A 13,580-nucleotide genomic window follows, 5' to 3' on the forward strand; every position below is an offset into this window, starting at 1 on the left:
TAACTGACTGTACTGATGGGGATTATCTCTTCATTTGAGTATTTTTTTCCAAGGACAATATCTAATATGTAGACACTGAACCAGGTTACATGGATGATCAAGGGAAAATTACTTCGTAGCATGAGGCCAATAACTGCTCTGCATTCCTTTTTGACGTTATGTCCAAAGTGCATATAATTTTTTTTGTAAAGTTTTCTTGACAGCAAGTATGGGAATTAAAATCTTGCCTTGATTTCTTCACCAACAGATCCTCTTCTCATTTCATACTGCTGCCAAAATACTGACCCTGTGAACGTTTTACTCCTTTCTAGAGCTTAAACACTGCTGAAAATGTAAAGCTGGGTTGTAAAACTAGAAATAAAAGTAAACAGTAATATATGAACTGTGACATATATAGAACCTTTTATCAAGTCTACATAACATGACATTTTTAAATGGTAGTGCATTTATTTTGCTTTTGAAGCAGCTGTTGCAATTTAAAGGATGAATATCTGGACACAGAGACTATAAAATGATAGAATGCAAGGTCAGGAGGGAACAGTGAATTTCCAGGAAAACTCAACAACCTACTTAACATCTAAAAACTGAAATGACCTCAGCAGGAATTAAACAATAGAGAAGTGACCTCACAAACTATAATTTAAGGACCCCGTCAGTCCTGCATTGCTCTGAAGACCCAGGAAAGAACATAAAGGCAATTCAGTCTGTGGGAAGTTGATTTGGGGTTTGTTCAACCAAAATGTAAATTTTTAAGAAGCACAGAATTGCCATTTTAGGTGAGGCAGCTGTTTCCTTTTAATTATACCAAAATCAACATTCAAACAGTCTGTCATAAATAGTTGCCCCTGAAATTATATTTTGTTCAGTTACTCTGAGATGAACTTTGCAGCTATTTCATCCTGGTGGGCAATCAGGGTGCTAATCCCCTGAAAATAAGGCAGGTAACATCAAAATCCCAAAGAGGTTCCCCTCTGGGAAAGCAATCACCTGGCAACACATGTTTTTGAATGTTTTCAGGCTAAAGTTTTTCTTCCAGTTAATAGTCCTAGAACCTAAAGTCTCAATGAATTCCAACATTTTTTTTTTTAAGAAAATAAATTTTGGTTCTACCCTGAAGTTCTCTTGCTGTATAATGCTTATCATGCCCTCTTTCAGGTGGAGAACCCACAACCAAGTCTCAAACTTACACGACCAAATTCTGAGACACCTTTACCCATATTTAAACTTCCTCGGACTCAAGGGAGCCAGATACTCACCACTTACTGGCTGGGACAAAAATAAAAATAAAAAAATAAAAGAAGATACTTGTTTCAATTAAAATTATGTCCCACCCCAATACAGTTTGAGAGAGAGGACTTTCACTGGGTGAAGTGATGCTTGACGTTTTTGCTAGCATCTTCTCTTTTCTCTTCCTCGGTCAGAGTGTAAGATGGGGGCTGGGTGGCCCTCTGCTCTGGAGAGTTGAGGGGATCAGGGTGGGGCTTGGGGCAAAGGCAGCAAAGAACTCTGGCTGCAGGGGGTCTGCTCAAGTGGACTCTTTAAGGGACAGGGTAGAAACCCTGGGTTTCAACATTGCCTAGACCAGATCACTAGGGCAGAAAGGTCAGAACAAAGAGTAAGCATGTGTTTTCTGGAGTGTCCCTTGGTTTACTTGAAGGGAGCTGGATAGAGCCTGGTGGAAGAATTTCAAAAGGATTAATAACTCTGCTTGACTCACTTCTGGTGGATTATAACTGCACAACATTTCTGACGGACACACATTTTTTAAAAGAGTAATAGTAGTGGTAATTATTAGAATTATGTTTTTAATCTACTGTTTTAAATAATTACTACTACTATCAAAATAATAATAATACTGCTTAAAGTAACTGACATATATAAGACATATAACATAAGGATCTCCTAGACTCTTTAAGTTTTATCCACATACTCAAAGTAGTTATACCATATACTCTCAGCCACCTGAAGAAATTATTTCACTGAGCTAAGATTTAATACTCTACCTTTATAGAGAGTGGATATAAGAATCACCCATTTGAATAGCCTCTATGGAACTTTTCTGGTAAAAATAAACTTTGAAGATATAATTTAATATGCTTTAAAATGTGCTTTAATAATTTAATAAATTCCTATTTTTTGCTGTTTGATGAATAATGAAATTTTTATGGTACAACCTGCATTGTTTCTTTTGTCATAAAATGAAAATTATTCAGTGATCCAATGCATATTCCTTGTGACATTGGCAGCAAATATTTGGATTCACTTAAAATGAATAATCTGCTTATGTTAACCACTTAAATAAGCAAGTGCTACTCTTTCATTCTGTGATATTGTATTTGAATAATCTTTTATCATAACAGCTGCTTTAAGTCCTTTTGTACACAGACTGGGAAAAACTTTTCAAATACATCAGAAATCCTAAGTGATCAATGAGCTCAATCAAACAAACAGCACAGAAATGATGTTCTCTGAAGCAGAATAGCGGCTTTGTGAAATGGTCACACAAGGATATGGTATTAACCCCAAATAGGAAAATAATGGCAGACTTGGCTGCTTATAATTCAGTAGTGAATCTAGGAAATTCCTGGGCTTGAGACATGACTCAGCATTTGATGGGTGTGACTGCCATGCTTCCCTACACAGCAGGAAACCAAGAAAAACCAACTCCTTTTGCTTAAAGCAGAAACTAACACACCATTGTAAAGCAATTATACTCCAATAAAGATGTTAAAAAAAAAAAAAAAAAGATTAGGCCGATTCCATGATTTCTGGACAATGAGAGACCTCCAGAGCCCTAGATCCTACTGTTGTCCAACACACAGACGTGGTTCTTTTAATTTTCTCCACCAACTGCCTTAGTGTAATCTGTCTTTATCAAACAACACGGACAATGGCATGATTTTCTATAGTTCATTTTTCAAGACAATTACTAAGTCTTCAAATTCCAAAATAAGTAATGGTTCTATGAAAAATCCTTCAACTATTAATAAAATTCATTTCTTACCCTTTGTTCTTTACACAGGCATTTTTCAAGTGAACGTAGCTGGAAGGAAATATACCCTGGAAGAGAAAACATGCAGGTTATGGTTCTAGCTGTCTATTACAGCAGAGTTAGTTTTGTAAGTCATATGTATAAAATATAGCCACACAACCATAACAATACTAGGAAGAAGGAATCTCTAACATATTCTTTAGGCTAAATCTATTGTAGCTTAGACCCATTCATTTTATTTTCTACTACTTACCAGTTTACAAATTTAGAGATACTTTAAAATAAATATAATCAAAAAATTAAATCCCACTCAAAAGTATATTCTTTATAAAACAGAAAATTTTTATATTTTCAAGAATTCTATATAGAAAGGATGTTGAATAAGAATTTTTTTTTAATACTCCAGTATTGAAAGAAGGGGATTTTTGTTTGTTTGTTTTCGTTGTAGTTCTTTTTCTTCTCTCCAAAAATACTCATGTGTCTATTTAAAAATATATACTAAAAAATACTACTATGAATCTGGAAACAATCTGTGTATTACATGTTAGGGAAGATCTTTGATGAAAACATAGCAGCAATTAATCACCAGGCTGCCATTTTGACGGGATAAAAATTAAAAGAAGCCACGCTAGCTTAAAGCCTTTTATTGTAGGGAAAAGCTAGGGCAAGGAAATTATTCCTTTGTTCTAAATGAGAAATTGAAAAAAACAACATTAAAAAGAAGAGCATCAATTTTATTATCCATTAAACAACAATATTCTCTGAATGATTTTTTAGGTACAATTAAATGACAAATTCAATTAAATATTTAGGAAAACAAATGTCATTTGAATACATTATCACCACTGTGGATCCAAGGATAATATAAAATTTAACTAGCAAGTTCTGTAATATACAACAGTAGTAAATAGGTATATAGGTTAAAAAAATAACTTTTTTTTTCCTTTGGAATTTAAATTTACCTTAATATGGTAGGAATAACAAATAGAGTAATTATAGTAATTAACAAGAAAAAGTCAGAACTTGAGGTTCAAAGAGTAACAGAAGTAACAAACCATAACACATTTTTTTCTCAAGCATGTACTAAATGAAAAATTAAATACTGAAGCTACATTTGCATGTGCCTGCAGATGTCCAAAAATAACTTTAAATGAGGGTTAAAGTATCAGGCTCTCCTTTAGAATGGCCTAAAATAAATGAAATAAAGTAATAAACACAGTTGGATGATCCGGAAAAAAGGTATATTTAAGCAGAAAGGCAGACAAAAGAGTTTAGATTACTTACATTAGACTTTGGTAATGAGAAATGATACAATTTCTTATCTACAATCCTAGTAAAACCAGAATTAAACCGAAAAATGAACATGACATGTAAAAAAATATTAGAGAAATGTTGGTAGCATGGGTAGATTAGAACAAAGTATTAGAAAAAATATAGATATTAGAGAGGATTAGTGTCAAAATCATAAACTACATAAATGAAAGGTAAAAGAAAAATCATATTACTTCCTACTATAATTCCTTAGGATTTATATAACTATATAAAGGATAATGAGTCTTAGTTTTTGTCTGTAATGGTAAGAAAGATGGACTCTTTATATGATTTTCCCACATTTCAGCTCCTCAAATCCAAAGGGACTCTTAACATACCCTACAATAAACCTGTTTCTCCACACCAACTTTTTACAAATGATGCCACAAAAAACTTAAAGATTAAATACCTCTATTCAGTGTTTCTTTTGGAATATATATATTTCCCCTGCCTGAATTTTACTTTCACTCTCTGTGAAACTAACACTTCAAAAAGATTTTTTTATATATATAGTAAGCCTATTAAGGTCTTCTCAGTATAAATTTCAAGAGCTACATAGGATTATCATTTGAATAGCATGTCTTAACTATAATCCAAGTTCAAAAGTATTTCCAAAATTATGAAAATCTGTATTGCCATTTAGTATTTCAACTAAGAGTCCCAACTGTAATTTCAATTGTATAATGAAATAAAGAAAAATAACTGTCTTTCTTAAAAATCCCATAATTATGGTTAAAAGCAATAATTTTTACCTTGATATTTGGGTTTTTTAAGGCAAATCCTCTGTACCAGCCTGTGGAGAAATAATCATGGTCATATTTCAATAAATCATTACAATACTTTGAAGAAATGATTAGAAATCAATCTGTCCTTTACTGATGGAATTTTACCCTACATATAAATATTCTAGGTATAAACATAATGGGGGTTGGGATTAGGCTCGACTAACAGTCAAGTGACTACTAGTTTAAGTCTTCTATTAATAAAATCATTTACAAATTGTATTGGAAACGTACATGAAAAATAGAAGCATGCATAACGGAAATAAAGGCTTTGGAATCAGAGTATTGTGCTTAAATTCTGGCTTTGCTACTTATTAGCTGTTGAATCTTGGGCAAATTAATTGACCTCTCTGAGCTTAGTTTCACTTCATTTTATAAAACGCTACACTACATCCCAGGGAAATTCAAAAATCTACACAAGATTTAACATAGTTCCAAATTCTCTTTGCCTGACTACAAAGCCCAGACTCTACCATCAAAGCATAGTGCTCAGCCAGCAGTTCTGTAGTGAATTCACACATTTCTTCAGCTTACTGTCTTGGGTTAGGATCAGTCTGATAGCCTAAGAAGAGTGAAGCCAAGTCTCATCTACTAAGAGAACTAATGGCACTCTTTCATCCACACATAGTTTTTATTCTGTAGAATGCCTATTACTTAATCTCCAAGGAACTCTGAATCAATTTTACGGCACTATCCTTAATGGGGAACATATCTTTTTATAGTTTAAAACAATTACAGGGTGTGTATATATATATATACATATATAGATAGATAGATACATATATATATATTTATATGGTTAATATATAGCCCCCTATAAATCTATTATTTTCAATTTATTTTTTCTTCAAGAACAAAAACCATTTTACTTATTGGTAAGAAATTATCTTTATCATGTAACAAATGTTCTATGGAATTGAATCTTTTTTTGATTAATTGAACTTTTAGAAAGAAGTATTTGAGATTTGCGTTTAAATATTTTTGTTCCTCATAAGTTTTCTCAAAAGAATATATTGTAAAACATCATTTTGAAATCAATCTGGAGAGAACAGAATGAATTGAGAAATGGAATCTCTATAATGTCAGGGTTTACTATATCCCTTAAAGACATCCATCCAAGAAATATAGCCATTCTTAAACAACTATTTTAACAGAAACCAAAACTTTTTGAGAATTGCAGATATGTCATAGAGAGGTCTCTGTCCAACTACATCATACAGAAAGGTTTTCAGGTTATAAAACAGCTCCCAGGGGCTTCCCTGGTGGCACAGTGGTTGAGAATCTGCCTGCCAATGCCAGGGGACATGGGTTCAAGCCCTGGTCTGGGAAGGTCCCACATGCCGCGGAGCAACTAGGCCCGTGAGCCACAACTACTGAGCCTGCGCGTCTGGAGCCTGTGCTCCGCAACAAGAGAGGCCGCGATAGTGAGAGGCCCGCACACCTCAATGAAGAGTGGCCCCCGCTCGCCGCAACTGGAGAGAGCCCTTGCACAGAAACGAAGACCCAACACAGCCAAAAATAAATAAATAAATTAATTAATTAATTAAAAAACCAAATATACAGCTCCTATAGTTGTGAAGCCCATTTTCACCAATTCAAAACAGACTTTATATTTACCTGTAAAGAAAATAGAAACAAAATATATCTGGCAATGACAGAGAAAACCTTTATTTTTATTAGGTACATTGGACAAAATAAATGTCCACGTATCACCACAATTTACTAACAGGCTCTAACTAAAAGTAATAGTTCTATTTGGGAGAACACAATTTTGCCAATAATGAACCTTGATATGATAGAATCTTACCATATTATAAATTCCTAATAAGGACAATATATTAAGAGGAAAAACAGTTATCTTTGGATATACTGATAGGACTTTACAATGTGGCCATTTTGATAAGAAAAAAAGAGTAGTCATTTCATCTGGGATCTTTTTAAGGACTAGAGTTTAAGGATGTTTTGTTGACCAGGAACAGAAGCATTTGAGAACGTACATATTAGGTCGATTGAATGAGATACCTGTTACATAAATTAATCATACAAGTTCATTTAACTTTTCAAATGCAGTGAATAACTTCAGACCAGATTTGAGGGAGGTGAGGAGATGGCTGCAGGACTAGAGCAGAGTTGGCCTGGGCAGGAGTCCCACCTGGAGGCATCTGGTTACCCAACCTGGGGTAAGGCATTTCTGCTCTAGACCTCTTTCTTTCTGCCCTGGGGAACCCACCAGACTCTTGACATTCTAAGAAAGGCCTTCTTGTTTGGCCCCAAGTCATGAACTTTCACAAATTCAATAGTCTCAATTGCTTTCTATGTTGGCATCTAGTGAATATAAGTAAATAATATTAGGAAAAAATACAATCAGCTTAAAAATACCGAATAATGCTTTCCCATAAGCCAAACATTCAATATGCAAGAAAAAAGTTTTGTTAAAAATGGTTCACTGTGACTACTGGGGAAATTCCAGGGATTGATAGAAGTATGGAAACAATCTGTAAACTTTATGAACTGTCCAGTGTTGCAGGAGATTGTTTATACAACCTCAAACAATCAACACTAGTCTACTTACCATCACACTTCTCCAGGATCTGAACTGTATCTCCAATTTCCAATGACAGGCCATAGGGGACAGTTCCTCGAAAACTGGCAATAACTGTAAGAAATGACATAGATTATATGGAGATGATCATCATATCAGTTACAGCCGGTTATACTGCTTACTATTAAATGTTATTGACTAGGAAAAATGAATGTGAGTAGGAAATACACATTGATAGCTAGAGCCGGCTGTCATATCCTAATTTGACAGATTCTTGAAGAAAGTCAATCTTTAAGCTTACATAATTCGCCAACTTCTTGGTCGAATAAGTGTTATTAATACAAATTTCAAAGATGCGGAATTGGGCTTCCCTGGTGGCGCAGTGGTTGAGAGTCCACCTGCCGATGCAGGGGACACAGGTTCGTGCCCCGGTCCGGGAAGTTCCCACATGCCGCGGAGCGGCTGGGCCCGTGAGCCATGGCCCCTGAGCCTGCACGTCCAGAGCCTGTGCTCCACAACAGGACAGGCCACAACAGTGGGAGGCCTGCGTACCGCAAAAAAATAAATAAATAAAAAATAAGTAAGGAATATATTTCTTACTTATTAATAAGCTTGGTTTACCTTTCTGCTATGCTGTTTGCAGGATATTTCTTTTCCAGAAAGTCCTCAAGAGAAGGGACTGCACCTATTTGCTCATTAACATGTCCCCAGGGCCTAGCCCAGTATGTGGCATTAAAGCAGTCTTCTGGTTCTGTAGTAAGCAATGGTGATGCCTGGACCTCTCCCCTGGGTCTAAACACACGGCCACCGTGACAGTTCCCACATGCCTCAGCTCTCAGACCATTTGGAATTGAGGGGAGTCACCATTTAGCCTTAACCTAATGGTTACAGATTGATTGGTTTCTGAAACATTTCACAGGGCTGGGCAGGACTAGGATACCAGAGAGAAAGAGTGCACAGATTAACCATCCCTACGTGATTTGAGTGGTTAAGGGAGAATAAAAGCACAGTGATTCTCCCCGGGAAAGTAACACTTGAGTCATAAAGGAGACAAGGATAGAAAATTTTAAAAATGTACCTCAACACACGAAAAGAGAAAGAGACATCTCCTGTTAAATACTATACACGCTGAAACCACCTTGCAATTCACATCCAAAAAAATGATAGTAAATGCTTTGACTGCATGATTTTTAAAAGCCCAAAATTTTGGAAGTGAATTTTATAATTCTCTTTCAGATGGTGAGACTTAGATACAACTCCAATCCCCAAAATAAATTATTGTTATTGCTATGAATGTGTTTTAAAAGCCTGAAGGAATACATGAACCTGTCAATAAATGAAAACATGCCAATAAGTAATGGGCTTTCAGAGAAGTCTAAAGCTGTTTTACGATCTCAAAACAAAATTAGCGGTAGCAGTCAAAACACAGGACAGAAAACATAACCTAAAGTACATGAGATAGATAAAAATAACTACATGGTAACCAAGTTAGAACATTTTAGATAAGCACTAGTTCATGATGTCATTTTCTAACTATAACCATAAATACCCTATGACCTCATGTTGATGTCCTAGAAGACATGTCTGCTTGAAAAATAATCAAAGGTCTGTATATCTTGACAGATTACTTCAAATAATAATTCAGAGACCTCTTCTTATAAGGGATCAACAACTGAATAGACAACAGATTGAGTACAATTTAAAGGACTCCAAAGCAAGCTTGTACCCAGAATTGCCTGTCTACACTCATGAAGTTACCTTAATCTCTCACAACCCTAGTGTCTCAACCCTGCACTACTGATGCTTCTATGAGAGGTCTATGTGTACGGGCACCCAACCCAGCTCTGTGTACAGCTCTTACCACTCACAAATGCTATTGTTAACTCCCAAGGCTGCCATGACTACGTCCCCTACTGCTGGTCGCTCTGTCCTACCCCTCATCGCCTTCTTGAACATGGCAGTACCATTCACGAATTCCATTTCTTCACCATCCCTTCATGCCTCGGCCCTTCACTTCACTGTGTTCTGAAACTGCTCTGTTCCCTAACTGTGAGCACATTCATATTGCCTTTCAGGAGTCTATCTTCTTCTGAATCTTCTACTGCTTCTCTCGTACCCTCCAGCCTTCTTCTGTAGACCTTCTTTCCCTAACCCTCTTCTTAAATGTTGCTGTCAAAAAGGCTGGGTGTAGGAAAATAATATCAAACTTGGCATCATGAGACGTGGGTTTGAACCCAGATCTGACCATTTATTAGCTGTGTGACTTTGGTCAATATACCAACCTCTCAGAATCTCCATTACCTCATGAGGAAAATGCGGGTAACAATGAAGAAACTGCAAAAGGTAGTAGAGGATTAAATAAGGCACCTATCAGAAATAATTTACCACACTGTCTGGTATACTCTAGCTATTTAATAAATATCTCAATTGTAAAACTATACTTTTTTTCCTTCGATCCATATACATTCTCCCTACTTGGAGAACGTGCTAAGACTTCCAGAATCACCTGTCGCTATATGACTTGCCAAGTCTCTCTCCAGTCCTGATCTGTGGCCTCAGCAGCTGACACAATCTTCCAACTTGTATATCTCTATTTAGAGGTCTAAGCACCTAAACCTTAGCATGGCTTCAACTGAATTCATTATCTCCCCTCCGCCTCCAGCCACATCTAAGCAATTTTCTCTCTCCCAATCACCCACTCTAAAATGTTAGTCTTCTGCTGTAAGTCCTGCTTTCTCTCGCTATTCCTAGGTGGATTTCTCTGCGTCACTCCAAAGGGCTGCTGGAAAGCCTTCCCGGAAGGCTCCCTGTCTCCACGGTTGTCCTTCCTCAACACAGCATCTATGAGACCACCAGAGGTCCCTTTGATTCTGTCACACTTGTACTTAAATGCTTTTTGGATATGTGGCATCAGGAAAATTTTATTAGGTTCAATTTCTTTTCTTTAAAGGAAAAGGTAATAAGACATATCATGCCATATCAGACAACAGTTTGATGGGGTTGTTTTCCTTTTATTTCATGCCACCATTTAGCTGATACAATCCTTACATGTCTCCAAGCCAGATCCTCGTCCATTGCCCCCAATTCTGTCGAATGGTAGCACTGTGTCCAACGACTCTACAAGCCAGAAACCCAGGAGTCATTCACATGCCCCCGACCCACATATCCAGTCCAAGACCCACATCACAATGGCCTTATCTCTTTGATATCTCCCAAAGCCATCTTCTTCTCAACTTCTCCACTCCCACCACTGCCCTAGCTTCGTTATCACCTCTTGCCTGGCCTTCTCTAGCAGTCTCCTTATAGGGCTGTGCCCATATGCTCAGGTTCCTCTCCAATCCATTTCTCACACAGCAGTTAGAGAGGTCTTTTCAAAATTCACATTTGATGATGTCATCATCCTCATAAATATATCAAAGCTCTGAGAATAATAGAAAAAATCAGTACTACAGCCTGTAAGGCCCTGCCCTTTTCTGGTTTCATCCTGTACTTCTCAACCCTGACTTTCTATACTCTGGTCACAAAGACCTTCCTTGTTATACTCCCTCCCACACAGGACTTTGCCCATGATCGACCCCTTGCAAGGAATACTCTTCCTTTCCCTCCCCACCAAGTTAAGCTGTATTCACCCTACAGATGTCGGTTCAGTGGCCACTTCTCAGAGCAGCTTTCCTCGACACACATCCCCTCACCCCAACTGCACACTCTCATAGCACCATATACCACTCAACCATCCCCTCTTATTTGTGCAAGTTTTTGAATGATGTCTCCTGCAACAGACTGTAAGTTCCATGGATATAAGGACGAGGTTAGTTCCAGCTCCCAATTGTCTACCTAATTCAGTTCAGAGCCTGGCACACAAACTGAACTCGGTAAATAATCGCTGAGGGGATGAATGAGGGCAGAGTCATTACTGTTACGTGTTCTGGTCTTAGGCAGTCAGGTTCCTTTATTAAGGGCAATTCTATTTTAAGAGGGTGCTCAAAATTCTAAGAACCAAACTATATTACCTGTGAAAACTCATTCTTTCATAGGAGCTGTTTAAAACTGGGATGACAGGTTGTCTGGGTCATAACAGTGTATCACCTCATTTCTTACCCAAGAAGTCTGCGTGGGTGAATCCTGACTTCACTCTTCAGCTATATCATATTTGATAACTATTAAAGGCAAGCTATTAAGTTCTTCAGTCTCACCGGGCTTCAGATGGCTCCTCTATAAAACAAAGGAGCTAGACAAGGTGAACTGAAAGGTCCCTGCCAGCCTGCAATTCTGAGAGTCTGGAAGAGGCCCTTCAGCTCAGCACTACAGAGCATGATATATAACTGAAGCACTCTGTCCCCAGACCAGCCTTGCTTTGGTTTTAGTCACTGCCTGAGTTCTGAAAGAATGGACATCTGTCCCCACCTGCAACAGCCATCTGATGAAGCAGAGGGAAAGCCTGTTCTCAGTATCTCCTACAAAGTCCTTTACCACTGCTCTCCTGCTACCTTTCCAGGCTCCCATCCCAGCTACCTCTCCACACACTGCCCTCCACACTGTCATACCTAAATTCTCATCAAGTTCTTTCATGCAGGCCTCAGTGCCTTTATACATATTATCCCCTTTGCAGGAGTTGCATTCCCCAGCCCTTCTACACCGGATACTGCAAAGTAGCCTTAGTTTTAGGTCTAGCTCCAAGGTTAGCCCTTTCAATTTCCTACTTCATTTTCCCCATCCTTGGGCCCAAATGGAATCATTTACTCTTTCATCTGTGCTCCAAGGGCGCTCTGACCACACCTTAAATAGGGCAAGGTATCACATACTATTTAGCACTTTATTTATCTGTGTCTTTCTACTTGAGAACCTGAACTACTTTTTCTTTCTTTTTTTATTGACATATAGTACTAAGTTTAAGGTGTACAGCAATAATGATTTGACTTACATGCATCATGAAATGAGTATCACAGTAAGTTTAGTGAACATCCATCATCTCATATAGATACAAAATTAAAGAAACAGAAAAAAGATTTTTTTCTTGTGATGAGAACTCTTAGGATTTAGTCTTAACAACTTTCATATATAACATATAGCCATGTTAATTATATTTATCATGTTGTACATTACATCTCTAATATTTATCTTATAAATAAGTTTGTACCTTTCACTGCCTTCATCCAGTTCCCCCTTCCACCTATGGTAACCACAAATCTCATCTCTTTTTCTATAAGTTTGTTTTTTTGTTTTTGAAGTATAATTGACCTACAGCACTATGTTAGTTCTTGGTGTACAACATAGTGATTCAATATTTCTATGCATTTCAAAATGATCACCACAGTAAGTCTAGTTATGATGTCACCATATATAGATACCCATAGTTATTTTTTTTCTTTTCCATTATGGTTTATTATAGGATATTGAATATACTTCCCTGTGCTACACAGCAGGACCTTGTTGTTTATCCATCCTATGTATAATAGTTTGCATCTGCTAGTCCCAAACTCCCAAGAGAACTTGAACTATTTTTAATTCATCTTCCATAAACCAGCATACAAATGTGTCAGTGCATGAATGGAGAATGAACACACACATGGAATGAATGAATGAAGCCACTGAAAAATGGTAGTCAGGTTTTAATGGATTCAGAGAATGTCAGGGGCACCTCTCATAACTTAAAACATCTAAAATAAATATTAAACTGCAGATCATATTGGAGAGTAACACTTTTTTAGGCTACAGTTTAAGGCATGACTTTGATCTTTACCTTCTAAAATGGCAAGTCATTTCCAACCTTTGAATTACACAAGTAACTCTACCTTGCAATGTATGAAAGTGATGAATGGATGGAAGAATGCTACCCTCTTTATGTTTCAGGTTATGAAAGAGAATGTTGAAAGGGGAAGGCAGTTCTAGGTAAAAGAGCAAAAGATCTGAATACATGACTAGCTCAAATTTACTAGTGGTAGTACATAATGTA

At 37.0% G+C, this 13,580-nt stretch overlaps 1 protein-coding gene across 1 annotated transcript in view; it reads right to left on the reverse strand.

Moving 5' to 3' along the window:
* DOCK4 (dedicator of cytokinesis 4) overlaps window positions 1-13,580 on the reverse strand; it is a 480,919-nt gene that overhangs the window by 268,027 nt on the left and 199,312 nt on the right. Inside the window, exons 2-4 of the mRNA XM_029233259.1 lie at window positions 7,658-7,741; window positions 5,056-5,096; window positions 3,005-3,060 (exon numbers count right to left, since the gene is read on the reverse strand). Coding sequence (XP_029089092.1) covers window positions 3,005-3,060; window positions 5,056-5,096; window positions 7,658-7,741 — 181 coding nt within the window. The remainder of the gene's footprint in view (window positions 1-3,004; window positions 3,061-5,055; window positions 5,097-7,657; window positions 7,742-13,580) is intronic.

The sequence above is a fragment of the Monodon monoceros genome, unplaced genomic scaffold (genome assembly GCF_005190385.1).
Source record: "Monodon monoceros isolate NGI ecotype Baffin Bay Population unplaced genomic scaffold, NGI_Narwhal_1 Super_Scaffold_2, whole genome shotgun sequence".
Classification (NCBI taxonomy): domain Eukaryota; kingdom Metazoa; phylum Chordata; class Mammalia; order Artiodactyla; family Monodontidae; genus Monodon; species Monodon monoceros.